At 41.4% G+C, this 27862-nt stretch overlaps 1 protein-coding gene across 6 annotated transcripts in view; it reads left to right on the forward strand.

Moving 5' to 3' along the window:
* The window catches only part of CREM (cAMP responsive element modulator), a 66595-nt gene extending 39444 nt beyond the window's left edge, over positions 1-27151 (forward strand). Inside the window, exons 1-3 of one of the 6 annotated variants that reach the window (XM_066585679.1) lie at positions 15274-15349; positions 24277-24433; positions 26526-27151. In XM_066585679.1, coding sequence (XP_066441776.1) covers positions 15325-15349; positions 24277-24433; positions 26526-26670 — 327 coding nt within the window. In that variant the 5' untranslated portion in view covers positions 15274-15324 and the 3' untranslated portion in view covers positions 26671-27151. Of the gene's footprint in view, positions 1-15273; positions 15350-15608; positions 15914-24276; positions 24434-26525 lie in introns of those variants that run through there. The other 5 variants (XM_066585675.1, XM_066585678.1, XM_066585677.1 and 2 more) reach the window with 5 other exon arrangements.
* The last annotated feature ends 711 nt before the right edge of the window (positions 27152-27862 follow it).

Consider the following 27862-nt stretch of genomic DNA (forward strand, 5'->3'; position numbering starts at 1 on the left):
TATACATACAACAGGGCTCAGTGTATAATGTGTCCCCTCCTGCTATATATACTATACATACTACAGGGCTCTGTGTATAATGTGTTCCCCTCCTGCTATTTATACTATACATACTACAGGGCTCAGTGTATAATGTGTCCCATCCTGCTATATATACTATACATACAACAGGGCTCAGTGTATAATGTGTCCCCTCCTGCTATATATACTATACATACTACAGGGCTCTGTGTATAATGTGCCCCCCCTGCTATATATACTATACATACTACAGGGCTCAGTGTATAATGTGTCCCCTCCTGCTATATATACTATACATACTACAGGGCTCAGTGTATAATGTGCCCCCTTCCTGCTATATATACTATACATACTACAGGGCTCAGTGTATAATGTGCCCCCTTCCTGCTATATATACTATACATACTACAGGGCTCAATGTATAATGTGTCCCTTCTGCTATATATACTATACATACTACAGGGCTCAGTGTATAATGTGCCCCCTCCTGCTATATATACTATACATACTACAGGGCTCAATGTATAATGTGCCCCCTCCTGCTATATATACTATACATACTACAGGGCTCAGTGTATAATGTGTCCCTCCTGCTATATATACTATACATACTACAGGGCTCAGTGTATAATCTGTTCCCCTACTGCTATATATATACTATACATACTACAGGGCTCTGTGTATAATTTGCCCACCCCTTATATATATACTATACATATTACAGGGCTCAGTGTATAATCTGTTCCCCTCCTATATATACTATACATACTACATGGCTCTGTGTATAATGTGCCCCCCTCCTGCTATATATACTATACATACTACAGGGCTCAGTGTATAATGTGCCCCCTCCCGATTTATATACTATACATACTACAGGGCTCAATGTATAATGTCTCCCTTCTGCTATATATACTATACATACTACAGGGATCAGTGTATAATGTGTCCCCTCTTCCTGCTATATATACTATACATACTACAGGGCTCAATGTATAATGTGTTCGCCTCCTATATATACTATACATACTACATGGCTCTGTGTATAATGTGTTCCCCTCCTGATATATATACTATACATACTACAGGGCTCAGTGCATAATGTGCCCCCTCCTGATATATATATCTATATATATATCTATATCTATATATATATATATATATAGTATACATACTACAGGGATAAGTGTATAATGTGTCCCCTCCTGCTATATATACTATACATACTACAGGGCTCAGTGTATAATGTCCCCCCTCCTGCTATATATACTATACATACTACAGGGCTCAGTGTATAATGTGCCCCCTCCTGCTATATATACTATACATACTACAGGCCTCAGTGTATAATGTGCCCCCTCCTGCTATATATACTATACATACTACAGGGCTAAGTGTATAATCTGTTCCCCTCCTATATATACTATACATACTACAAGGCTCAATGTATAATGTGCCCCTCCTGCTATATATACTATACATACTACAGGGCTCAGTGTATAATGTGCCCCCTCCTGCTATATATACTATACATACTACAAGGCTCAATGTATAATGTGCCCCTCCTGCTATATATACTATACATACTACAGGGCTAAGTGTATAATCTGTTCCCCTCCTATATATACTATACATACTACATGGCTCTGTGTATAATGTGCCCCCTCCTGCTATATATACTATACATACTACAGGGCTCAATGTATAATGTGTCCCTTCTGCTATATATACTATACATACTACAGGGCTCAGTGTATAATGTGCCCCCTCCTGCTATATTTACTATACATACTACAGGGCTCAGTGTATAATGTGCCCCCTCCTGCTATATATACTATACATGCTACAGGGATCAGTGTATTATGTGTCTCCTCCTCCTGCTATATATACTATACATACTACAGGGCTCAGTGTATAATGTGCCCCCCCCCCCCCCCCGCTATATATACTATAAATACTACAGGGCTAAGTGTATAATCTGTTCCCCTCCAATATATACTATACATACTACATGGCTCAGTGTATAATGTGCCCCTCCTGCTATATATACTATACATACTACAGGGATCAGTGAATAATGTGCCCCCTCCTGCTATATAAACTATACATCCTACAGGGCTCAGTGTATAATGTGCCCCCTCCTGCTATATATACTATACATACTACAGGGCTCAGTGTATAATGTGCCCCCTCCTGCTATATATACTATACATACTACAGGGCTCAGTGTATAATGTACCCCTCCTGCTATATATACTATACATACTACAGGGCTCAATGTGTAATGTGCCCCTCCTGCTAGATATACTATACATACTACAGGGCTCAATGTATAATGTGCCACCTCCTGCTATATATACTATACATACTACATGGCTCTGTGTATAATGTGTCCCTCCTGCTATATATACTATACATGCTACAGGGCTCAGTGTATAATGTGCCCCCTCCTGCTGTATATACTATATATACTACAGGGCTCTGTGTATAATGTGTTCCCCTCCTGCTATTTATACTATACATACTACAGGGCTCAGTGTATAATGTGTCCCATCCTGCTATATATACTATACATACAACAGGGCTCAGTGTATAATGTGTCCCCTCCTGCTATATATACTATACATACTACAGGGCTCTGTGTATAATGTGTTCCCCTCCTGCTATTTATACTATACATACTACAGGGCTCAGTGTATAATGTGTCCCATCCTGCTATATATACTATACATACAACAGGGCTCAGTGTATAATGTGTCCCCTCCTGCTATATATACTATACATACTACAGGGCTCTGTGTATAATGTGCCCCCCCTGCTATATATACTATACATACTACAGGGCTCAGTGTATAATGTGTCCCCTCCTGCTATATATACTATACATACTACAGGGCTCAGTGTATAATGTGCCCCCTTCCTGCTATATATACTATACATACTACAGGGCTCAGTGTATAATGTGCCCCCTTCCTGCTATATATACTATACATACTACAGGGCTCAATGTATAATGTGTCCCTTCTGCTATATATACTATACATACTACAGGGCTCAGTGTATAATGTGCCCCCTCCTGCTATATATACTATACATACTACAGGGCTCAATGTATAATGTGCCCCCTCCTGCTATATATACTATACATACTACAGGGCTCAGTGTATAATGTGTCCCTCCTGCTATATATACTATACATACTACAGGGCTCAGTGTATAATCTGTTCCCCTACTGCTATATATATACTATACATACTACAGGGCTCTGTGTATAATTTGCCCACCCCTTATATATATACTATACATATTACAGGGCTCAGTGTATAATCTGTTCCCCTCCTATATATACTATACATACTACATGGCTCTGTGTATAATGTGCCCCCCTCCTGCTATATATACTATACATACTACAGGGCTCAGTGTATAATGTGCCCCCTCCCGATTTATATACTATACATACTACAGGGCTCAATGTATAATGTCTCCCTTCTGCTATATATACTATACATACTACAGGGATCAGTGTATAATGTGTCCCCTCTTCCTGCTATATATACTATACATACTACAGGGCTCAATGTATAATGTGTTCGCCTCCTATATATACTATACATACTACATGGCTCTGTGTATAATGTGTTCCCCTCCTGATATATATACTATACATACTACAGGGCTCAGTGCATAATGTGCCCCCTCCTGATATATATATCTATATATATATCTATATCTATATATATATATATATATAGTATACATACTACAGGGATAAGTGTATAATGTGTCCCCTCCTGCTATATATACTATACATACTACAGGGCTCAGTGTATAATGTCCCCCCTCCTGCTATATATACTATACATACTACAGGGCTCAGTGTATAATGTGCCCCCTCCTGCTATATATACTATACATACTACAGGCCTCAGTGTATAATGTGCCCCCTCCTGCTATATATACTATACATACTACAGGGCTAAGTGTATAATCTGTTCCCCTCCTATATATACTATACATACTACAAGGCTCAATGTATAATGTGCCCCTCCTGCTATATATACTATACATACTACAGGGCTCAGTGTATAATGTGCCCCCTCCTGCTATATATACTATACATACTACAAGGCTCAATGTATAATGTGCCCCTCCTGCTATATATACTATACATACTACAGGGCTAAGTGTATAATCTGTTCCCCTCCTATATATACTATACATACTACATGGCTCTGTGTATAATGTGCCCCCTCCTGCTATATATACTATACATACTACAGGGCTCAATGTATAATGTGTCCCTTCTGCTATATATACTATACATACTACAGGGCTCAGTGTATAATGTGCCCCCTCCTGCTATATTTACTATACATACTACAGGGCTCAGTGTATAATGTGCCCCCTCCTGCTATATATACTATACATACTACAGGGATCAGTGTATAATCTGTTCCCCTCCTGCTATATATACTATACATACTACAGGGCTCAGTGTATAATGTGCCCCCTCCTGCTATATATACTATACATGCTACAGGGATCAGTGTATTATGTGTCTCCTCCTCCTGCTATATATACTATACATACTACAGGGCTCAGTGTATAATGTGCCCCCCCCCCCCCCCCCCGCTATATATACTATAAATACTACAGGGCTAAGTGTATAATCTGTTCCCCTCCAATATATACTATACATACTACATGGCTCAGTGTATAATGTGCCCCTCCTGCTATATATACTATACATACTACAGGGATCAGTGAATAATGTGCCCCCTCCTGCTATATAAACTATACATACTACAGGGCTCAGTGTATAATGTGCCCCCTCCTGCTATATATACTATACATACTACAGGGCTCAGTGTATAATGTGCCCCCTCCTGCTATATATACTATACATACTACAGGGCTCAGTGTATAATGTACCCCTCCTGCTATATATACTATACATACTACAGGGCTCAATGTGTAATGTGCCCCTCCTGCTAGATATACTATACATACTACAGGGCTCAATGTATAATGTGCCACCTCCTGCTATATATACTATACATACTACATGGCTCTGTGTATAATGTGTCCCTCCTGCTATATATACTATACATGCTACAGGGCTCAGTGTATAATGTGCCCCCTCCTGCTGTATATACTATATATACTACAGGGCTCTGTGTATAATGTGTTCCCCTCCTGCTATTTATACTATACATACTACAGGGCTCAGTGTATAATGTGTCCCATCCTGCTATATATACTATACATACAACAGGGCTCAGTGTATAATGTGTCCCCTCCTGCTATATATACTATACATACTACAGGGCTCTGTGTATAATGTGTTCCCCTCCTGCTATTTATACTATACATACTACAGGGCTCAGTGTATAATGTGTCCCATCCTGCTATATATACTATACATACAACAGGGCTCAGTGTATAATGTGTCCCCTCCTGCTATATATACTATACATACTACAGGGCTCTGTGTATAATGTGCCCCCCCTGCTATATATACTATACATACTACAGGGCTCAGTGTATAATGTGTCCCCTCCTGCTATATATACTATACATACTACAGGGCTCAGTGTATAATGTGCCCCCTTCCTGCTATATATACTATACATACTACAGGGCTCAGTGTATAATGTGCCCCCTTCCTGCTATATATACTATACATACTACAGGGCTCAATGTATAATGTGTCCCTTCTGCTATATATACTATACATACTACAGGGCTCAGTGTATAATGTGCCCCCTCCTGCTATATATACTATACATACTACAGGGCTCAATGTATAATGTGCCCCCTCCTGCTATATATACTATACATACTACAGGGCTCAGTGTATAATGTGTCCCTCCTGCTATATATACTATACATACTACAGGGCTCAGTGTATAATCTGTTCCCCTACTGCTATATATATACTATACATACTACAGGGCTCTGTGTATAATTTGCCCACCCCTTATATATATACTATACATATTACAGGGCTCAGTGTATAATCTGTTCCCCTCCTATATATACTATACATACTACATGGCTCTGTGTATAATGTGCCCCCCTCCTGCTATATATACTATACATACTACAGGGCTCAGTGTATAATCTGTTCCCCTACTGCTATATATATACTATACATACTACAGGGCTCTGTGTATAATTTGCCCACCCCTTATATATATACTATACATATTACAGGGCTCAGTGTATAATCTGTTCCCCTCCTATATATACTATACATACTACATGGCTCTGTGTATAATGTGCCCCCCTCCTGCTATATATACTATACATACTACAGGGCTCAATGTATAATGTCTCCCTTCTGCTATATATACTATACATACTACAGGGATCAGTGTATAATGTGTCCCCTCTTCCTGCTATATATACTATACATACTACAGGGCTCAATGTATAATGTGTTCGCCTCCTATATATACTATACATACTACATGGCTCTGTGTATAATGTGTTCCCCTCCTGATATATATACTATACATACTACAGGGCTCAGTGCATAATGTGCCCCCTCCTGATATATATATCTATATCTATATATATATATATATATATAGTATACATACTACAGGGATAAGTGTATAATGTGTCCCCTCCTGCTATATATACTATACATACTACAGGGCTCAGTGTATAATGTCCCCCCTCCTGCTATATATACTATACATACTACAGGGCTCAGTGTATAATGTGCCCCCTCCTGCTATATATACTATACATACTACAGGCCTCAGTGTATAATGTGCCCCCTCCTGCTATATATACTATACATACTACAGGGCTAAGTGTATAATCTGTTCCCCTCCTATATATACTATACATACTACAAGGCTCAATGTATAATGTGCCCCTCCTGCTATATATACTATACATACTACAGGGCTCAGTGTATAATGTCCCCCCTCCTGCTATATATACTATACATACTACAGGGCTCAGTGTATAATGTGCCCCCTCCTGCTATATATACTATACATACTACAGGCCTCAGTGTATAATGTGCCCCCTCCTGCTATATATACTATACATACTACAGGGCTAAGTGTATAATCTGTTCCCCTCCTATATATACTATACATACTACAAGGCTCAATGTATAATGTGCCCCTCCTGCTATATATACTATACATACTACAGGGCTCAGTGTATAATGTCCCCCCTCCTGCTATATATACTATACATACTACAGGGCTCAGTGTATAATGTGCCCCCTCCTGCTATATATACTATACATACTACAGGCCTCAGTGTATAATGTGCCCCCTCCTGCTATATATACTATACATACTACAGGGCTAAGTGTATAATCTGTTCCCCTCCTATATATACTATACATACTACAAGGCTCAATGTATAATGTGCCCCTCCTGCTATATATACTATACATACTACAGGGCTCAGTGTATAATGTGCCCCCTCCTGCTATATATACTATACATACTACAAGGCTCAATGTATAATGTGCCCCTCCTGCTATATATACTATACATACTACAGGGCTAAGTGTATAATCTGTTCCCCTCCTATATATACTATACATACTACATGGCTCTGTGTATAATGTGCCCCCTCCTGCTATATATACTATACATACTACAGGGCTCAATGTATAATGTGTCCCTTCTGCTATATATACTATACATACTACAGGGCTCAGTGTATAATGTGCCCCCTCCTGCTATATTTACTATACATACTACAGGGCTCAGTGTATAATGTGCCCCCTCCTGCTATATATACTATACATGCTACAGGGATCAGTGTATTATGTGTCTCCTCCTCCTGCTATATATACTATACATACTACAGGGCTCAGTGTATAATGTGCCCCCCCCCCCCCCCCCGCTATATATACTATAAATACTACAGGGCTAAGTGTATAATCTGTTCCCCTCCAATATATACTATACATACTACATGGCTCAGTGTATAATGTGCCCCTCCTGCTATATATACTATACATACTACAGGGATCAGTGAATAATGTGCCCCCTCCTGCTATATAAACTATACATACTACAGGGCTCAGTGTATAATGTGCCCCCTCCTGCTATATATACTATACATACTACAGGGCTCAGTGTATAATGTGCCCCCTCCTGCTATATATACTATACATACTACAGGGCTCAGTGTATAATGTACCCCTCCTGCTATATATACTATACATACTACAGGGCTCAATGTGTAATGTGCCCCTCCTGCTAGATATACTATACATACTACAGGGCTCAATGTATAATGTGCCACCTCCTGCTATATATACTATACATACTACATGGCTCTGTGTATAATGTGTCCCTCCTGCTATATATACTATACATGCTACAGGGCTCAGTGTATAATGTGCCCCCTCCTGCTGTATATACTATATATACTACAGGGCTCTGTGTATAATGTGTTCCCCTCCTGCTATTTATACTATACATACTACAGGGCTCAGTGTATAATGTGTCCCATCCTGCTATATATACTATACATACAACAGGGCTCAGTGTATAATGTGTCCCCTCCTGCTATATATACTATACATACTACAGGGCTCTGTGTATAATGTGTTCCCCTCCTGCTATTTATACTATACATACTACAGGGCTCAGTGTATAATGTGTCCCATCCTGCTATATATACTATACATACAACAGGGCTCAGTGTATAATGTGTCCCCTCCTGCTATATATACTATACATACTACAGGGCTCTGTGTATAATGTGCCCCCCCTGCTATATATACTATACATACTACAGGGCTCAGTGTATAATGTGTCCCCTCCTGCTATATATACTATACATACTACAGGGCTCAGTGTATAATGTGCCCCCTTCCTGCTATATATACTATACATACTACAGGGCTCAGTGTATAATGTGCCCCCTTCCTGCTATATATACTATACATACTACAGGGCTCAATGTATAATGTGTCCCTTCTGCTATATATACTATACATACTACAGGGCTCAGTGTATAATGTGCCCCCTCCTGCTATATATACTATACATACTACAGGGCTCAATGTATAATGTGCCCCCTCCTGCTATATATACTATACATACTACAGGGCTCAGTGTATAATGTGTCCCTCCTGCTATATATACTATACATACTACAGGGCTCAGTGTATAATCTGTTCCCCTACTGCTATATATATACTATACATACTACAGGGCTCTGTGTATAATTTGCCCACCCCTTATATATATACTATACATATTACAGGGCTCAGTGTATAATCTGTTCCCCTCCTATATATACTATACATACTACATGGCTCTGTGTATAATGTGCCCCCCTCCTGCTATATATACTATACATACTACAGGGCTCAGTGTATAATCTGTTCCCCTACTGCTATATATATACTATACATACTACAGGGCTCTGTGTATAATTTGCCCACCCCTTATATATATACTATACATATTACAGGGCTCAGTGTATAATCTGTTCCCCTCCTATATATACTATACATACTACATGGCTCTGTGTATAATGTGCCCCCCTCCTGCTATATATACTATACATACTACAGGGCTCAATGTATAATGTCTCCCTTCTGCTATATATACTATACATACTACAGGGATCAGTGTATAATGTGTCCCCTCTTCCTGCTATATATACTATACATACTACAGGGCTCAATGTATAATGTGTTCGCCTCCTATATATACTATACATACTACATGGCTCTGTGTATAATGTGTTCCCCTCCTGATATATATACTATACATACTACAGGGCTCAGTGCATAATGTGCCCCCTCCTGATATATATATCTATATCTATATATATATATATATATATAGTATACATACTACAGGGATAAGTGTATAATGTGTCCCCTCCTGCTATATATACTATACATACTACAGGGCTCAGTGTATAATGTCCCCCCTCCTGCTATATATACTATACATACTACAGGGCTCAGTGTATAATGTGCCCCCTCCTGCTATATATACTATACATACTACAGGCCTCAGTGTATAATGTGCCCCCTCCTGCTATATATACTATACATACTACAGGGCTAAGTGTATAATCTGTTCCCCTCCTATATATACTATACATACTACAAGGCTCAATGTATAATGTGCCCCTCCTGCTATATATACTATACATACTACAGGGCTCAGTGTATAATGTCCCCCCTCCTGCTATATATACTATACATACTACAGGGCTCAGTGTATAATGTGCCCCCTCCTGCTATATATACTATACATACTACAGGCCTCAGTGTATAATGTGCCCCCTCCTGCTATATATACTATACATACTACAGGGCTAAGTGTATAATCTGTTCCCCTCCTATATATACTATACATACTACATGGCTCTGTGTATAATGTGCCCCCTCCTGCTATATATACTATACATACTACAGGGCTCAATGTATAATGTGTCCCTTCTGCTATATATACTATACATACTACAGGGCTCAGTGTATAATGTGCCCCCTCCTGCTATATATACTATACATACTACAGGGCTCAGTGTATAATGTGCCCCCTCCTGCTATATATACTATACATACTACAGGGATCAGTGTATAATCTGTTCCCCTCCTGCTATATATACTATACATACTACAGGGCTCAGTGTATAATGTGCCCCCTCCTGCTATATATACTATATATACTACAGGGCTCAGTGTATAATGTGCCCCCGCTATATATACTATAAATACTACAGGGCTAAGTGTATAATCTGTTCCCCTCCAATATATACTATACATACTACATGGCTCAGTGTATAATGTGCCCCTCCTGCTATATATACTATACATACTACAGGGATCAGTGAATAATGTGCCCCCTCCTGCTATATATACTATACATACTACAGGGCTCAGTGTATAATGTGCCCCCTCCTGCTATATATACTATACATACTACAGGGCTCAGTGTATAATGTGCCCCCTCCTGCTATATATACTATACATACTACAGGGCTCAGTGTATAATGTACCCCTCCTGCTATATATACTATACATACTACAGGGCTCAATGTATAATGTGCCCCTCCTGCTAGATATACTATACATACTACAGGGCTCAGTGTATAATGTGCCACCTCCTGCTATATATACTATACATACTACATGGCTCTGTGTATAATGTGTCCCTCCTGCTATATATACTATACATGCTACAGGGCTCAGTGTATATTGTGCCCCCTCCTGCTATATATACTATATATACTACAGGGCTCAGTGTATAATGTGCCCCCTCCTGCTATATATACTATACATACTACAGGGCTCAGTGTATAATGTGTTCCCCTCCTGCTATTTATACTATACATACTACAGGGCTCAGTGTATAATGTGTCCCATCCTGCTATATATACTATACATACAACAGGGCTCAGTGTATAATGTGTCCCCTCCTGCTATATATACTATACATACTACAGGGCTCTGTGTATAATGTGCCCCCCTGCTATATATACTATACATACTACAGGGCTCAGTGTATAATGTGCCCCCGCCTGCTATATATACTATACATACTACAGGGATCAGTGTATAATCTGTTCCCCTTCTGCTATATATACTATACATACTACAGGGCTCAATGTATAATGTGCCCCCTCCTGCTATATATACTATACATACTACATGGCTCAGTGTATAATGTGTCCCCTCCTGCTATATATACTATACATACTACATGGCTCAGTGTATAATGTGTCCCTTCTGCTATATATACTATACATACTACAGGGATCAGTGTATAATGTGTCCCCTCTTCCTGCTATATATACTATACATACTACAGGGCTCAGTGTATAATGTGTTCCCCTCCTATATATACTATACATACTACATGGCTCTGTGTATAATGTGCCCCCCTCCTGCTATATATACTATACATACTACAGGGCTCAATGTATAATGTGCCCCCTCCTGATTATATATACTATACATACTACAGGGCTCAGTGTATAATCTGTTCCCCTCCTATATATACTATACATACTACAGGGCTCAGTGTATAATGTGTCCCTCCTGCTATATATACTATACATACTACAGGGCTCAGTGTATAATCTGTTCCCCTCCTGCTTTATATACTATACATACTACAGGGCTCAGTGCATAATGTGCCCCCTCCTGCTATATATACTATACATACTACAGGGCTCAGTGTATAATGTGCCCCCCCTGCTATATATACTATACATACTACAGGGCTCAGTGTATAATCTGTTCCCCTTCTGCTATATATACTATACATACTACATGGCTCAGTGTATAATGTGCCCCCTCCTGCTATATATACTATACATACTACAGGGCTCAGTGTATAATGTGCCCCCTCCTGCTATATATACTATACATACTACAAGGCTCAATGTATAATGTGCCCCTCCTGCTATATATACTATACATACTACAGGGCTAAGTGTATAATCTGTTCCCCTCCTATATATACTATACATACTACATGGCTCTGTGTATAATGTGCCCCCTCCTGCTATATATACTATACATACTACAGGGCTCAATGTATAATGTGTCCCTTCTGCTATATATACTATACATACTACAGGGCTCAGTGTATAATGTGCCCCCTCCTGCTATATTTACTATACATACTACAGGGCTCAGTGTATAATGTGCCCCCTCCTGCTATATATACTATACATACTACAGGGATCAGTGTATAATCTGTTCCCCTCCTGCTATATATACTATACATACTACAGGGCTCAGTGTATAATGTGCCCCCTCCTGCTATATATACTATACATGCTACAGGGATCAGTGTATAATGTGTCTCCTCCTCCTGCTATATATACTATACATACTACAGGGCTCTGTGTATAATCTGTTCCCCTCCAATATATACTATACATACTACATGGCTCAGTGTATAATGTGCCCCCTCCTGCTATATATACTATACATACTACAGGGATCAGTGAATAATGTGCCCCCTCCTGCTATATATACTATACATACTACAGGGCTCAGTGTATAATGTGCCCCCTCCTGCTATATATACTATACATACTACAGGGCTCAGTGTATAATGTGCCCCCTCCTGCTATATATACTATACATACTACAGGGCTCAGTGTATAATGTACCCCTCCTGCTATATATACTATACATACTACAGGGCTCAATGTATAAAGTGCCCCTCCTGCTAGATATACTATACATACTACAGGGCTCAATGTATAATGTGCCACCTCCTGCTATATATACTATACATACTACATGGCTCTGTGTATAATGTGTCCCTCCTGCTATATATACTATACATGCTACAGGGCTCAGTGTATAATGTGCCCCCTCCTGCTGTATATACTATATATACTACAGGGCTCAGTGTATAATGTGCCCCCTCCTGCTATATATACTATACATACTACAGGGCTCAGTGTATAATGTGTTCCCCTCCTGCTATTTATACTATACATACTACAGGGCTCAGTGTATAATGTGTCCCATCCTGCTATATATACTATACATACAACAGGGCTCAGTGTATAATGTGTTCCCTCCTGCTATATATACTATACATACTACAGGGCTCTGTGTATAATGTGCCCCCCCTGCTATATATACTATACATACTACAGGGCTCAGTGTATAATGTGCCCCCGCCTGCTATATATACTATACATACTACAGGGATCAGTGTATAATCTGTTCCCCTACTGCTATATATACTATACATACTACAGGGCTCAATGTATAATGTGCCCCCTCCTGCTATATATACTATACATACTACATGGCTCAGTGTATAATGTGTCCCCTCCTGCTATATATACTATACATACTACATGGCTCAGTGTATAATGTGTCCCTTCTGCTATATATACTATACATACTACAGGGATCAGTGTATAATGTGTCCCCTCTTCCTGCTATATATACTATACATACTACAGGGCTCAGTGTATAATGTGTTGCCCTCTTATATATACTATACATACTACATGGCTCTGTGTATAATGTGCCCCCCTCCTGCTATATATACTATACATACTACAGGGCTCAATGTATAATGTGCCCCCTCCTGATTATATATACTATACATACTACATGGCTCAGTGTATAATGTGCCCCCTCCTATATATACTATACATACTACATGGCTCAGTGTATAATGTGCCCCTCCTGCTATATATACTATACATACTACAGGGCTCAGTGTATAATGTGTCCCCTCCTATATATACTATACATACTACATGGCTCAGTGTATAATGTGCCCCTCCTGCTATATATACTATACATACTACAGGGCTCAGTGTATAATGTGCCCCCTCCTATATATACTATACATACTACATGGCTCAGTGTATAATGTGCCCCTCCTGCTATATATACTATACATACTACAGGGCTCAGTGTATAATGTGCCCCCTCCTGCTATATATATACTATACATACTACAGGGCTCAGTGTATAATGTGTCCCCCTCCTGCTATATATACTATACATACTACAGGGATCAGTGTATAATCTGTTCCCCTTCTGCTATATATACTATACATACTACAGGGCTCAATGTATAATGTGCCCCCTCCTGCTATATATATACTATACATACTACAGGGCTCAGAGTATAATGTGTCCCCCTCCTGCTATATATACTATATACATATTACAGGGCTCAGTGTATAATGTGCCCCTCCTGCTATATATACTATACATACTACAGGGCTCAGTGTATAATGTGCCCCCTCCTATATATACTATACATACTACATGGCTCAGTGTATAATGTGCCCCTCCTGCTATATATACTATACATACTACAGGGCTCAGTGTATAATCTGCCCCCTCCTGATATATATATATACTATAGATACTACAGGGCTCAGTGCATAATGTGCCCCCTCCTGCTATATATACTACAGGGCTCAGTGTATAATGTGTCCCCTCCTGCTATATATATATATACTATAGATACTACAGGTCTTGAGAATGTTACCCTTGAATAACCATAAACTCCTGATTTTCCTCCCTGTGTTTGGAGTCCATGTAATCTGTCCAGCAGTGAAAGGGTCCCAGGAGACCCCATCAGCCTGTATTTGGGGGTTCGGCCATCAGCACAGCAGTACATGATCCTTGTCCCCATCCCTCTCCTCTCCTACCGGCACATGTCGTGAGGGATGACCTCAGCCACCCTGCAGTTTGTTATTTAGGGCAATGACGTCATGATGATGTCAGCAGCCGCACACATTAATAGGCGGTGTCAGCAGTGGTAGAGACAGAGCTGCGGCGGGGACATGGCTGTCACCAGAGACGACTATGGTAAGCGGATGTGTCTGTGGCACTACTCCTCCCAGCATGTACTTCTCCCTGTGCTCTGCTTACAGTCACTGATCTGCACGTCACTAGTGCGCTGAGACAACCAGCACCACTCTCTGTGGCCCCGGTACTACAAATCCCAGCATGGCTGGGTGATCGGCAGCTGTGAGGCTCGCATATATCTATAGTACACTCAAGTTCGGCACTATAGAGCAATTCCAGCAACCTCATTGGTTCTGATTCACTATTCCAGCAACCTCATTGGTTGTTTGGGCCCCGGATCACTGGCGGAGGGGGAGCTCCCGGCTGTCACTGCTGCCCTGCCTCCTCCCCTCTGACGCAATCGCTGACGTCATGTGATTTCCTGGAATCTGGTTACAGCAGGGAAATGGAAATGTTACACCGCAAACAAGATGCACATTGACGTCAGCAGAGGAGAAGTGCGTCATCACCGGACACACCGAGCCGGGCGACATGTGGGGTGAGTGCCGACCACTGATTACTGCTGGGGGGCGACAAGTAGGGTGAGTGCCGACCACTGATGACTACTGGGGGACAACATGTGGGGTGAGTGCCGGCCACTGATAACTGCTTGTGGGCGACAAGTGGAGTGAGTGCGGACCATTGATTACTGCTGAGGGGCAACTTGTGGTGTGAGTGCCGGGGCCACTGATTACTGCTCTCCACAGTACACTTAGTAGTTGTGGATACGGTGTATATAATGGACACAGTACAACTAGTAGCTGTGAATATAGTGTGTGTATGATGGATATAGTGTGTATAATGAATACAGTACAGCCAGATACAGGGTATATAATGGATATGGTACATCTAGTAGTTGTGGATACAGTGTATATAATGGACCCAGTACAACTAGTAGCTGTGAATACAGTGTATTTGATGGATACAGTTTATCTAGTAGTGTATATAATAAATGCAGTACATAATATCTGTGGATACAGTTTATATCATGGATACAGTACACCTAGTAGCTGTGAATATAGTGTGTGTATATGATGGATATAGTGTGTATAATGAATACAGTACAACCAGATACAGTGTATATGATGGATATGGTACATCTAGTAGCTGTGAATACAGTGTGTATATGATGGATATAGTGTGTATAATGAATACAGTACAACCAGATACAGTGTATATGATGGATATGGTACATCTAGTAGCTGTGGATACAGTGTATATAATGGATATGGTACATCTAGTAGCTGTGGATACAGTGTATATGATGGATGTAGTGTGTATAATGAATACAGTACAACCAGATACAGTGTATATAATGGATATGGTACATCTAGTAGCTGTGGATACAGTGTATATGATGGATATAGTGTTTATAATGAATACCGTACAGCCAGATACAGTGTATATAATGGATACGGTACATCTAGTAGCTGTGAATGTAGTGTTTATATGATGGATATAGTGTGTATAATGAATACAGTACAGCCAGATACAGGGTATATAATGGATATGGTACATCTAGTAGTTGTGGATACAGTGTATATAATGGACACAGTACAACTAGTAGCTGTGAATACAGTGTGTATATGATGGATACAGTTTATCTAGTAGTGTATATAATAAATGCAGTACATAATATCTGTGGATACAGTTTATATCATGGATACAGTACACCTAGTAGCTGTGAATACAGTGTGTATATGATGGATATAGTGTGTATAATGAATATAGTACAACCAGATACAGTGTATATAATGGATACGGTACATCTAGTAGCTATGGATATAGTGTGTGTATAATGAATACAGTACAACCAGATACAGTGTATATAATGGATATGGTACATCAAGTAGCTGTGGATACAGTGTATATGATGGATATAGTGTGTATAATGAATACCGTACAGCCAGATACAGGGTATATAATGGATATGGTACATCTAGTAGCTGTGAATGTAGTGTGTATATGATGGATATAGTGTGTATAATGAATACCATACAGCCAGATACAGTGTATATAATAGATACAGTACATTTAGTAGTTGTGGATACAGTGTATATGATGGATATGGTGTGTATAATGAATACAGTACAAACAGATTCAGTGTATATAATGGATACGGTACATCTAGTAGCTATGGATATAGTGTGTATAATAAATACAGTACAACCAGATGCAGTGTATATAATGGATACGGTACATCTAGTAGCTATGGATATAGTGTGTGTGTATAATAAATACAGTACAACCAGATGCAGTGTATATGATGGATATGGTACATCTAGTAGCTGTGGATACAGTGTATATGATGGATATGGTACATCTAGTAGCTGTGGATACAGTGTATATGATGGATATAGTGTCTATAATGAATACAGAACAAATAGATACTGTGTATATAATGGGTACTGTACATCTAGTAGTTGTGGATACAGTGTATATAATGGGTACTGTGCATCTAGTAGTTGTGGATACAGTGTATATAATGGGTACTGTGCATGTAGTAGTTGTGGATACTGTGTATATAATGGGTACTGTACATCTAGTAGTTGTGGATACTGTGTATATAATGGGTACTGTACATCTAGTAGTTGTGGATACAGTGTATATAATGGGTACTGTACATCTAGTAGTTGTGGATACAGTGTATATAATGGGTACTGTACATCTAGTAGCTGTGTATGTCATGGATACAGTGTGCCTAATATTTTTGGATACAGTGCATATGATAGATACGGTACATCTAGTAGTTGTGGATACTGTGTATATAATGGGTACTGTACATCTAGTAGCTGTGTATAATGTGATTGTTCTCAGCAAGAGAAACCACGTAATCTTGTAGATATGATACCTTTTAATGGCTAACAAAAATACATGATGTAATAATAGCGAGCTTCCGAACCAACGCAGGGTTCTTCTTCAGGCTTATGGATTGGATCTGAAGAGGCATGCATATTTATACACACTTAGAACATACATACTTATGACAAGGCACAGATATGGATGTGATTGGTTCACACTTAAAAGGAATTCTGCAACAGCAAACAAACTTTTTTTGTCTAGGCCCTGATAGCGGAGTGAAAGTTTTATGGTCCCTAAATTACTGTTGGAGGGGGGGAGGTCAGCAGGCTTGAATTGCTACAAGAGATACACAAACATTTTTAGCTAAACACTGATAAGGGAGTGAAAGTTTATGGTCCCTGAATTACTGTTGATGGGGGTCTTATCTGTGCAATCAAGTCTCACACTTCCCATTCACACATAAATCCTGGGGAATAATTTAACCCCGTATTCAGCGTGTCAAAGGTTGTTATCAATTTATATTCCCAAATTCTTCTGTGGTTTTGTGACTTGAAACCGCCCTTCAATATCAAAACTCTCATATCTCCTATGTCATGTCCATGGTTAGAGAAGTGCTCGGCCACAGGTAATTCTCTTTTTCTGTGTTCAATCGTGTGGCGATGAGATCTCATCCTGGCTTTCAGTTTCTGTCCTGTTTCTCCAACATAAAGACCCCCAGCAGGACATTTACTGCACATGATCAGGTACACAACATTGGACGAGGAACATGTAAATGTCCCTGGGATCTTATAGTCCTGCTGTGTGTTGGGGATCAGTATCCTGTCCGCGGTCAGTATATGTGAGCAGGTCTTACAGCTCCTTACGTTACAGGGATAAGTTCCTTTTTGTGTGTCAGAGGGTAATACACTCCTGATTATAAAGTTCCTTAAGTTAGGAGGTTGCCTGTAACACAGACGCGGAGGGTCCATGCCTCTTCAGATCCAATCCATAAGCCTGAAGAAGAACCCTGCGTTGGTTCGGAAGCTCGCTATTATTACATCATGTATTTTTGTTAGCCATTGAAAGGTATCATATCTACAAGATTACGTCGTTTCTCTTGCTGAGAACAATCACATTTTGCTCTACTGGCTAACACGGTACCAGATCTTTGTTTTCATTATACCTAATGGAGGATACCAGAATGTACCGTACAAAAATGGAACTGAAACATCTTCTGAAGAAGTTGGCACAACTGGACAGCGACATTTTCTTTCTAACCAGATGCAAGAAGGAACATCTATTTCCCAAAGGACTCTGCCTAAAGAACCCAACTCTGCACACTTACAACACTCGTTATGCACAACGTCTTTGCTACAGGACTTCTGAGAGACTGCGGAATCACCTTATCCATGTCTTCTACAGCAACAAGAATAGGGCCCTTATGGACATACAAACTTTAAGAAATACACTTACAGAGGACGTGAACCTGGAAATGCAACACTTTTATACAACACTACGATGCTGCCTTATTCAGAACAAGGAAAAGAAACTCCAGAGACTTCGACTCAAAGCCGGCCTGTACCCAAACACGGATCAGGAGCACCCCGAGTCTGGCGGGAGGGAACAGAACCCCCAACGGGACACGGACAAAGGTAAAGTCAGCTGTGTTATCAATCTGTCATCTCACAACCCCAGTAAGGTGGAGCTCAGTGTCCTCTCCAGGGGACTTTCATTCTGTCCCACTAAAACACTTGACAAAACAGAACTTTGTAGTGACATGGAGGAATATTTCAGAAGACTAAGACTGAAAGAATTCTTTCATGATAAGGAGGACACAGGCCTTTCAAGCACGCAAACACAGGATAAACTTGGGGCCAAAAAGAAGTCTGATTGGACGCCCCCTCCTGCTCGGAATCGCACTTTGGACAAATACATAGACTCCTTTAGGCATGCGGTGCAATCCACTATACTGGACAAGCATGGAAGTGAAACATTTAATATCAATATGCAGGAAAGAAGGGCCATCCATGCACTTAAGAGCAACAAGGAAATCACCATTAAGCCTGCAGATAAGGGTGGTGCTATAGTCCTCATGAACACATCGGACTACAAAAAGTAAGCAAACAGACAGCTGATGGACACCAGATACTACACCAAACTGAATCAAGACCTGACTCAGAAATATGTGAGGGAATTGAGAAGGGTCATCAGAAGCCTGTCTGTGGGCTCCACAAAACTTCTGGACTTGATACCGGAGAACCTCAAGGTGGGAACATTCTACATGCTTCCAAAACTACACAAAGCTGGCAACCCAGGAAGGCCGATTATCTCAGGTGTGGGAACCCTGACTGAAGGAATCTCAGGATGCGTGGAAGGCATCCTCAAACCACTGGTGAGAAACACAACCAGCTACCTGCAAGACACCACGGACCTACTGAACAAACTGTCAACCGTAGGTCCCCTCCCCAATGGCACCATCCTGGCCACTATGGATGTGGAATCCTTGTATTCCAACATCCCACACGAGGATGGACTGACTGCCTGCCAGGCGCACCTTGAGGCCAATGGGGTCGCCTCTGATGCAGTGCTACAACTCACAAGATTCATTTTCACACACAATTATTTCTTCTTTGGCAAAGAGATATTCCTGCAACTCACGGGGACCGCCATGGGCAGTAAAATGGCACCGCAATATGCCAACCTTTTTATGGCAAAACTGGAGAGTGACTTTCTGGCCTCTTGCCCCAGCAAACCACAGTCCTACTTCCGCTACATTGATGACATCATGATCATCTGGACCAACACCGAACAAGAATTAATAAAATTCCATGAAAGATTCAATGCATTCCACCCCACCATAAAACTGACATTAAGCTGCTCGCATACAGAAATCAACTTTTTGGACACCACCATAAAGATTTCAAACAACTCAATACAGACATCCCTATACCGAAAACCGATTGATCGGCCCACATACCTCAGATGGGACAGTTTTCATCCTAAACACATCAAAAGGTCCATTGTCTACAGCCAGGCCATCAGGTATAACTGGATCTGCTCCAACCCAACAGACAGAGAGGAACATTTGTACCATCTTAAAAGAACATTTATAAATCAGGGCTACCATCCCACCTCAATTGATGACCAAATCACCAGAGCCACCAGGATACCCAGAAGTCAACTACTCCAATACAAGGAGAAGGAAAGAAACAATCGTGTGCCTCTAGTAGTGACCTACAATCCGCAACTAGAGGTACTAAGGAAAACCGCAAGAAAACTCCACCATACCCTGCACAAGGATGACCGTCTGAAAACCATATTCCCGGACCCTCCGCTTCTGTGTTACAGGCAACCTCCTAACTTGAGGAACTTTATAATCAGGAGTGCATTACCCTCTGACACACAAAAAGGAACTTATCCCTGTAATGTAAGGAGCTGTAAGACCTGCTCACATATACTGACTGCGGACAGGATACGGATCCCCAACACACAGCAGGACTATAAGATCCAGGGGACATTCACATGTTCCTCGTCCAATGTTGTGTACCTGATCATGTGCAGTAAATGTCCTGTAGGGGTTCTTTATGTTGGAGAAACAGGACAGAAACTCAAAGCCAGGATGAGATCTCATCGCCACACGATTGAACACAAAAAAAGAGAATTACCTGTGGCCGAACACTTCTCTAGCCATGGACATGACATAGGAGATATGAGAGTTTTGATATTGAAGGGCGGTTTCAAGTCACAAAACCACAGAAGAATTTGGGAATATAAATTGATAACAACCTTTGACACGCTGAATACTGGGTTAAACTATTCCCCAGGATTTATGCGTGAATGGGAAGTGTGAGACATTTATTATACAGATAAGACCCCCATCAACAGTAATTCAGGGACCATAAACTTTCACTCCCTTATCAGTGTTTAGCTAAAAATGTTTTTGTATCTCTTGTAGCAATTCAAGCCTGCTGACCTCCCCCCCTCCAATAGTAATTTAGGGACCATAAAACTTTCACTCCGCTATCAGGGCCTAGACAAAAAAAGTTTGTTTGCTGTTGCAGAATTCCTTTTAAGTGTGAACCAATCACATCCATATCTGTGCCTTGTCATAAGTATGTATGTTATAAGTGTGTATAAATATGCATGCCTCTTCAGATCCAATCCATAAGCCTGAAGAAGAACCCTGCGTTGGTTCGGAAGCTCGCTGTATTTTTGTTAGCCATTAAAAGGTATCATATCTACAAGATTACGTCGTTTCTCTTGCTGAGAACAATCACATTTTGCTCTACTGGCTAACACGGTACCAGATCTTTGTTTTCATTGTAGCTGTGTATGTCATGGATACAGTGTGCCTAATATTTTTGGATACAGTGCATATGATAGATACGGTACATCTAGTAGTTGTGGATACAGTGTAGACAATGGCTACGCCTAGTAGCTGCGGATACAGTGTATATAATATATACATTACATTTAGTAGCTGCGGATACAGTGTATATAATGGATATAGTACATCTAGTATCTAGATACATAACGGGCCTCATTCATCAAATGTGTCAAAAAGAGAAACTTCATGTTGCCCGTAGCAACCAAACACTGAGCAGTTTTCATTTGACGTCAGCAGCTTCAGAAATGAAAGCTGAACTCTGATTGGCTGTTACGGTTTAGAAAGGCAGTTTGTCTTTTAGATACCTTTGATGAACGAGGCCCAAGACTGTTCACAGAGGAAATTCCAAAATCTACAGTGAATTCATGAGAAACCTCCGCTTGTGTCTTTCATTTCCTCATTGGAAGAGATGCAATATTTGGTGAAATCTGCTGCGTTATTCCCAGACGAACGTATAATCCACAGAATGTGGATCAGATCTCATGCACTCGGCTGCTACTGTAGTACATGGCGGATTTCCTATGTCAGAAAATTCAGTAACGTATGAGCAAAGTGTGAACACATACACCTCTAACCGCAAAGTCTGTTTTTTGTTTAGTTTTTTTTTTTCTACTGAGGAGTTTGTAGAACTTTTCTTGAGGGATGACATCATGCGTTTACTGCTGTTTGGCATGAGTAAGCATTGTTACATCGGCAGTGACATATGATGTCATCTGGTGGTGTGGGGGAGGGGCTGTGTAACAGCTGTGTAGTAATTCCCTGCCAGAGACTCCTGTCACTCCTCTAGTTCAATATATACTGATCTGAGAGCTAAAAATTCAACAAGATGTACACTGAATGGCCCCTTTAATAGAGGCCCGGACCCTTTATTGGAGCCCTCCTTATCACAGTTGGCTTCTCTGTATGGAAATTATCATCATAACCCAGAGTGGACAAGTTTTCCACGGATCAGTTGCCATGTGAATCCACATTAGTCAATCCAGAGATCGGAGCAACTTCCAACAAGGCCAGTCATCGACGCTACACTAGCCGGGGTCTCACTGCCAACCGTGGTGGGTTCTCATGTAACGATGTGGAGAGTATACAGTGAATGGCGCGATCGAGGAAAACATCCAGCAAGAGGGGATCCTGTGGACGGAAACAACTCATCACTGAAAGGGGTCGGAGGAGGATGTCAGGAATCGTTCTGACCAACAGGCTGCACAGTCAGCTGAATGCAACGCTGGAGCTCCAACTAACGTGTCCGAACGCACAACTCGCCATTCCTCCGCACGGATGGTATAGCAGCAAGCGACCGGTTCCAGCACCCATTGTGGCTAAGAGAAACAGAAAGACTCCAGCGGGCAAAAGAGTGCAAAACTTGTATCACTGAGCAGCGGAAAAGCATCTCCTGGTCAGATGGGTCCAGATTTCTATTGCTGATGGGAGGTCAGAATTTGGCACAAGCAGCATGAATCGCTGACCCCTTCCTGTCAGCCGGTCACAACATGTCAGCACCACCATCTAATCTGTGGGAACTACAAGAAGCTTCCTGTCCGCAGGGGCCGATATTCCTGAAGGAGGATTTCATTACCAAGCGGACTCTACAACACAATGAATTACTGCAACTCTGCAGGTCAAAGGAGTCCAAAGTGCTGCTAGATGGGGGTCTGATGAAGGGGCCGTTCATTGTACATCAGTATGGTTTATAATGACATTAGGTGAAGCTCCACACCATAATTGTACCGATCTGTGACCGATAAGACCAGACCACCAGTAATCTCTGTTTTCTACCTTGCAGCTGCCACGGGAGAGATGCCGGCACACCAGATACACACTCCGGGCTCTGGACTGCCTCAGGGAATAGTTATGGCGGCTTCATCCACAGGCTTAATTGTTCCTCAGCACATGGCAGAAGAAGCGACACGAAAAAGGGAGATGCGACTAATGAAAAATAGGTAACTGATACGTACAGAAGATCACGTTCACCGTGAAAGACCACGTAGCCGTGAGCCCAAGTTCAGTGTCTCATAGCCTCCTACATAGCACTGTGCATGTACTGGTCGTGGCAATGTAGAAGCCCCCCGTACCCCTTCAGTCGGCTGCACATCCATCTCCCTGACTCTCCACAAACTCTTCAGCATGGCCGATCCTTTATTACCCCAACGTCGTCTGTTGGGGCAAAGTGGAGGATTTACATGGAGCAGGATCGGCAGCTGGCACCCACCCACAACAGCCGCCATCAGCATAAATGTCCCTATTGGTTTGAGCTCACGAGGTGCTATTCAGTTGCCATAGCAGTCTGGGGTCTTTTGAAGGCCCTCAGGGCTGCCACAGCTGATTGCCAATCAAACCACTAAACAAAATAAGTAAAACATTAGAAAAATTTTATTAATTATTAGGAAAAAATAAAAGGTATTAAAAATTAGAAAAAACCTTCTCCCATATTTCTAATCAAAACACAATAACCCAAATACATATTCGGTATTGCTGCATTAGTAAAAGTCTGATCTATCAAAGGAACGCAGTTTTATCCCGCACAGTGAATGTGGTCAGGACAAACATACACAACGCCACAATTGCGCTTTTTCAGTCATCCCGTCTGCAAGAAAACATCAAAAAGTCATATGGATTCCAAAAGAGTGCAATAAAAACTACTGGATGTTCCGCAATAAACAAGCCCTCGTACAACAACCAACAGAAACATTAAGGGCTCACACCCACTGGCGTTTTTATTTCTTGCGCTGCGAGAGCGAGTGAAAACACTCGCCTCGCAGCGCAAGAAAAACGCTGCGATGTTGCCAGTGTTTTCAATGGGGCCAGCGGCAGCAGCGCTAGCCCCATTGAAAACATATAGGAGTATAGCATGGACTTCTGTCACAGCTGTCTACTTCAGGAAAAGTGGTCCCAAGTAAATGTTTGTTGTATCACAGAAGTGGCTGAAGCCTACAAAGGAAGGTGGCAAGCACTGTGGTCTCCTTCCTATCAATATGTCAGACTTGCAGGCCTGATATCTCCAGATAGACAGTCGATCCAATGTCATGACCGCGGTGGAAGCTAGTGCTATAGCCATGATCCTAACGCTAACACTCATGAAAGGCTCTGATTCTCCTTGAGGGGATCCAGCTAGTAGTAGAGAATTTTAGGGCAATACTTTCTGGGAAAAGTATGCAAAATACCCCTTCTGAATACAGTTGCCACCTATATTATATATGACTACCCTCTAAATTTAAATGACTCTAGGTTCCCTGGGCAAAACTTTGTGCCAGAACTAGGGGCAGTTAAATTATTTACACTTGGTCTTCTGTGCCGTTGTCCCTCCGGTGCCGGGTTCCATTTCCAGTTGGCCAAGATCACCAATATAATCCACATACTACCTACTCTTCACACTGCGGTGGTAAAGTTAGACTACTGATGCACTACATGACGTGTGTATTGAGTAGGTAGAAAATTGCAACGCCCATCTTTGCCATCTGAAAACGGGGTCTGGAACAGACATATTGGAGGGACACATAGCAGATAATATACATCCCCTCTGGTCCCGGGACAGAATTTGCCTCAGGACTGGAGTTGCTTTAACTCTGACCCTTTAGAAAGCCTTGACGTGGGTGTCAGGTAGGGTTTGTGTTTTCCTTTGGCAATCCCTTGGCTTCATTCTTGTTCCTCTCTATTGCATGGACTTTGCCGGTGTCTTTGGTGCCTTTGGCTGCCCTTAGTCTCCCGTGTGGCTTCTTGGCCTCCTTTCATACTTGTGTTTCTCATCTTCGCATGCAGTTTGTTTTGCTTCTGTTGCCATCATGCATGTTGAAATTTGTGCTTCTTGGCCGGGAATCTGCATTGCGCCATCATCACGGCCTTGATCCCCTTCTGCTTCTGTACGTTGAGACAGTATTTGTCATCCTGTTCTGGCGGTATTGTTTTCACTTTCATCGCCGGCGTCCTTGATGTTTACTTTGAATCAGAAGAGATCAGCGTGAAAGTGGAGGCCACCGCCGCCCGTACTCCTCTATGTGGTGGTTGCCATAGTTATGTATTTTATGTTGGTCCTAGGGAAGCCGCGCGGGAGTGTCGGAAAAAGAAGAAGGAATACGTGAAGTGTCTTGAGAATCGCGTGGCGGTACTTGAGAACCAAAACAAGACTCTGATTGAGGAACTGAAGGCTCTCAAGGATCTATATTGTCATAAAGCAGACTGACTTTTTCTTTGGCTTCGGACTTGGTTGGAGGCGTTCAGCCTGAAATGGTTGCATTTTGGACTCCGAGATGGACTGTGATGAGTCTGGGGAAGAAGTCCTATTTGTTTGGGTCTCAGGAGTGTAAATCATGATACAAACTATTTTATGTCTTTGTAAGATATTGTATTTTATATAATTAATCGCATGTACCGTTTGTTCTTTTTGTATTTTTTGCCTTTCACCGCTTGCAGGGAAGCAGCGAAGGCGTGTCGACTCAGGAGGAAGGAGTACATTAGATGCCTGGAGGGCCAAAACACCATGCTGGTAATGGAGAACAGGCAGCTGAAGCAAGAGCTGGCCGCTTACAGAACGCTATATTCTCACGGCGCCAATAGCCGCTACTCCAACATTCCTAAAATGTAGCTCTAGTTTGTCACAAACCGGCCTGTTCTATATCTTTTACAGAAAATAGAAAAAGTGTAAAAAAAACCCCATAAACCTCTATATGTATATATTGTCTTATTATATAGGTGGATAGCTTTATCACACATGGATTGTGGAGTGTACGAGAGAATACAGGCCGACTCAAAAGTGTGGAATCACTCATGTGGGGTGGAAACTGCTTAGCAGAAGGTGATGTGATTTTGCATACAAGCTACGGGGAAAACCATTCCTCAAAATGGCCCAGTCACCAATGTGACGGCCATTTTGAATGTCGCCATCTTGGATTCAACTCTACTTTTTCCAATGGGAAGGTCGGTGTGTGATATATCAAACTGGAAGAGAATTACACCAGATAAACAATGGCGGCTTCATTTTAACATAACTTTATCAGTTCTCATGAACTGATGTGAATGATGGGTGTTACTTCAATCAGAATGCCATCATCCTTATGTCATGTGAATTAAGCAGATTTGTCATTCTGCGGGTTTTAATCAATGCCACCCAACCGGACCTCCCATCACCCACAGCGGCTGAACGTCTTTCCAAATTCCGAGAAACGGGTTGTAAGTTCAGCCGCTGCACCGTGAGTGATGGGAGGTCCGGTTGGGTTGCGTCGAGCGTATGTGAAGTTCCACCATCGTCTGCCGAACAGTTTTCCTTCTACATGGGTGTTTCCACATTTTTGAGACCCTGTATATCCTTTTCTTTTTTTACTGATTTCGAAAGTAATTTCTTACAACCGCACCGCATACCCACCGCCCGCCGCGCA

Source organism: Eleutherodactylus coqui, chromosome 12 (genome assembly GCF_035609145.1).
Source record: "Eleutherodactylus coqui strain aEleCoq1 chromosome 12, aEleCoq1.hap1, whole genome shotgun sequence".
Taxonomy (NCBI): Eukaryota; Metazoa; Chordata; class Amphibia; order Anura; family Eleutherodactylidae; genus Eleutherodactylus; species Eleutherodactylus coqui.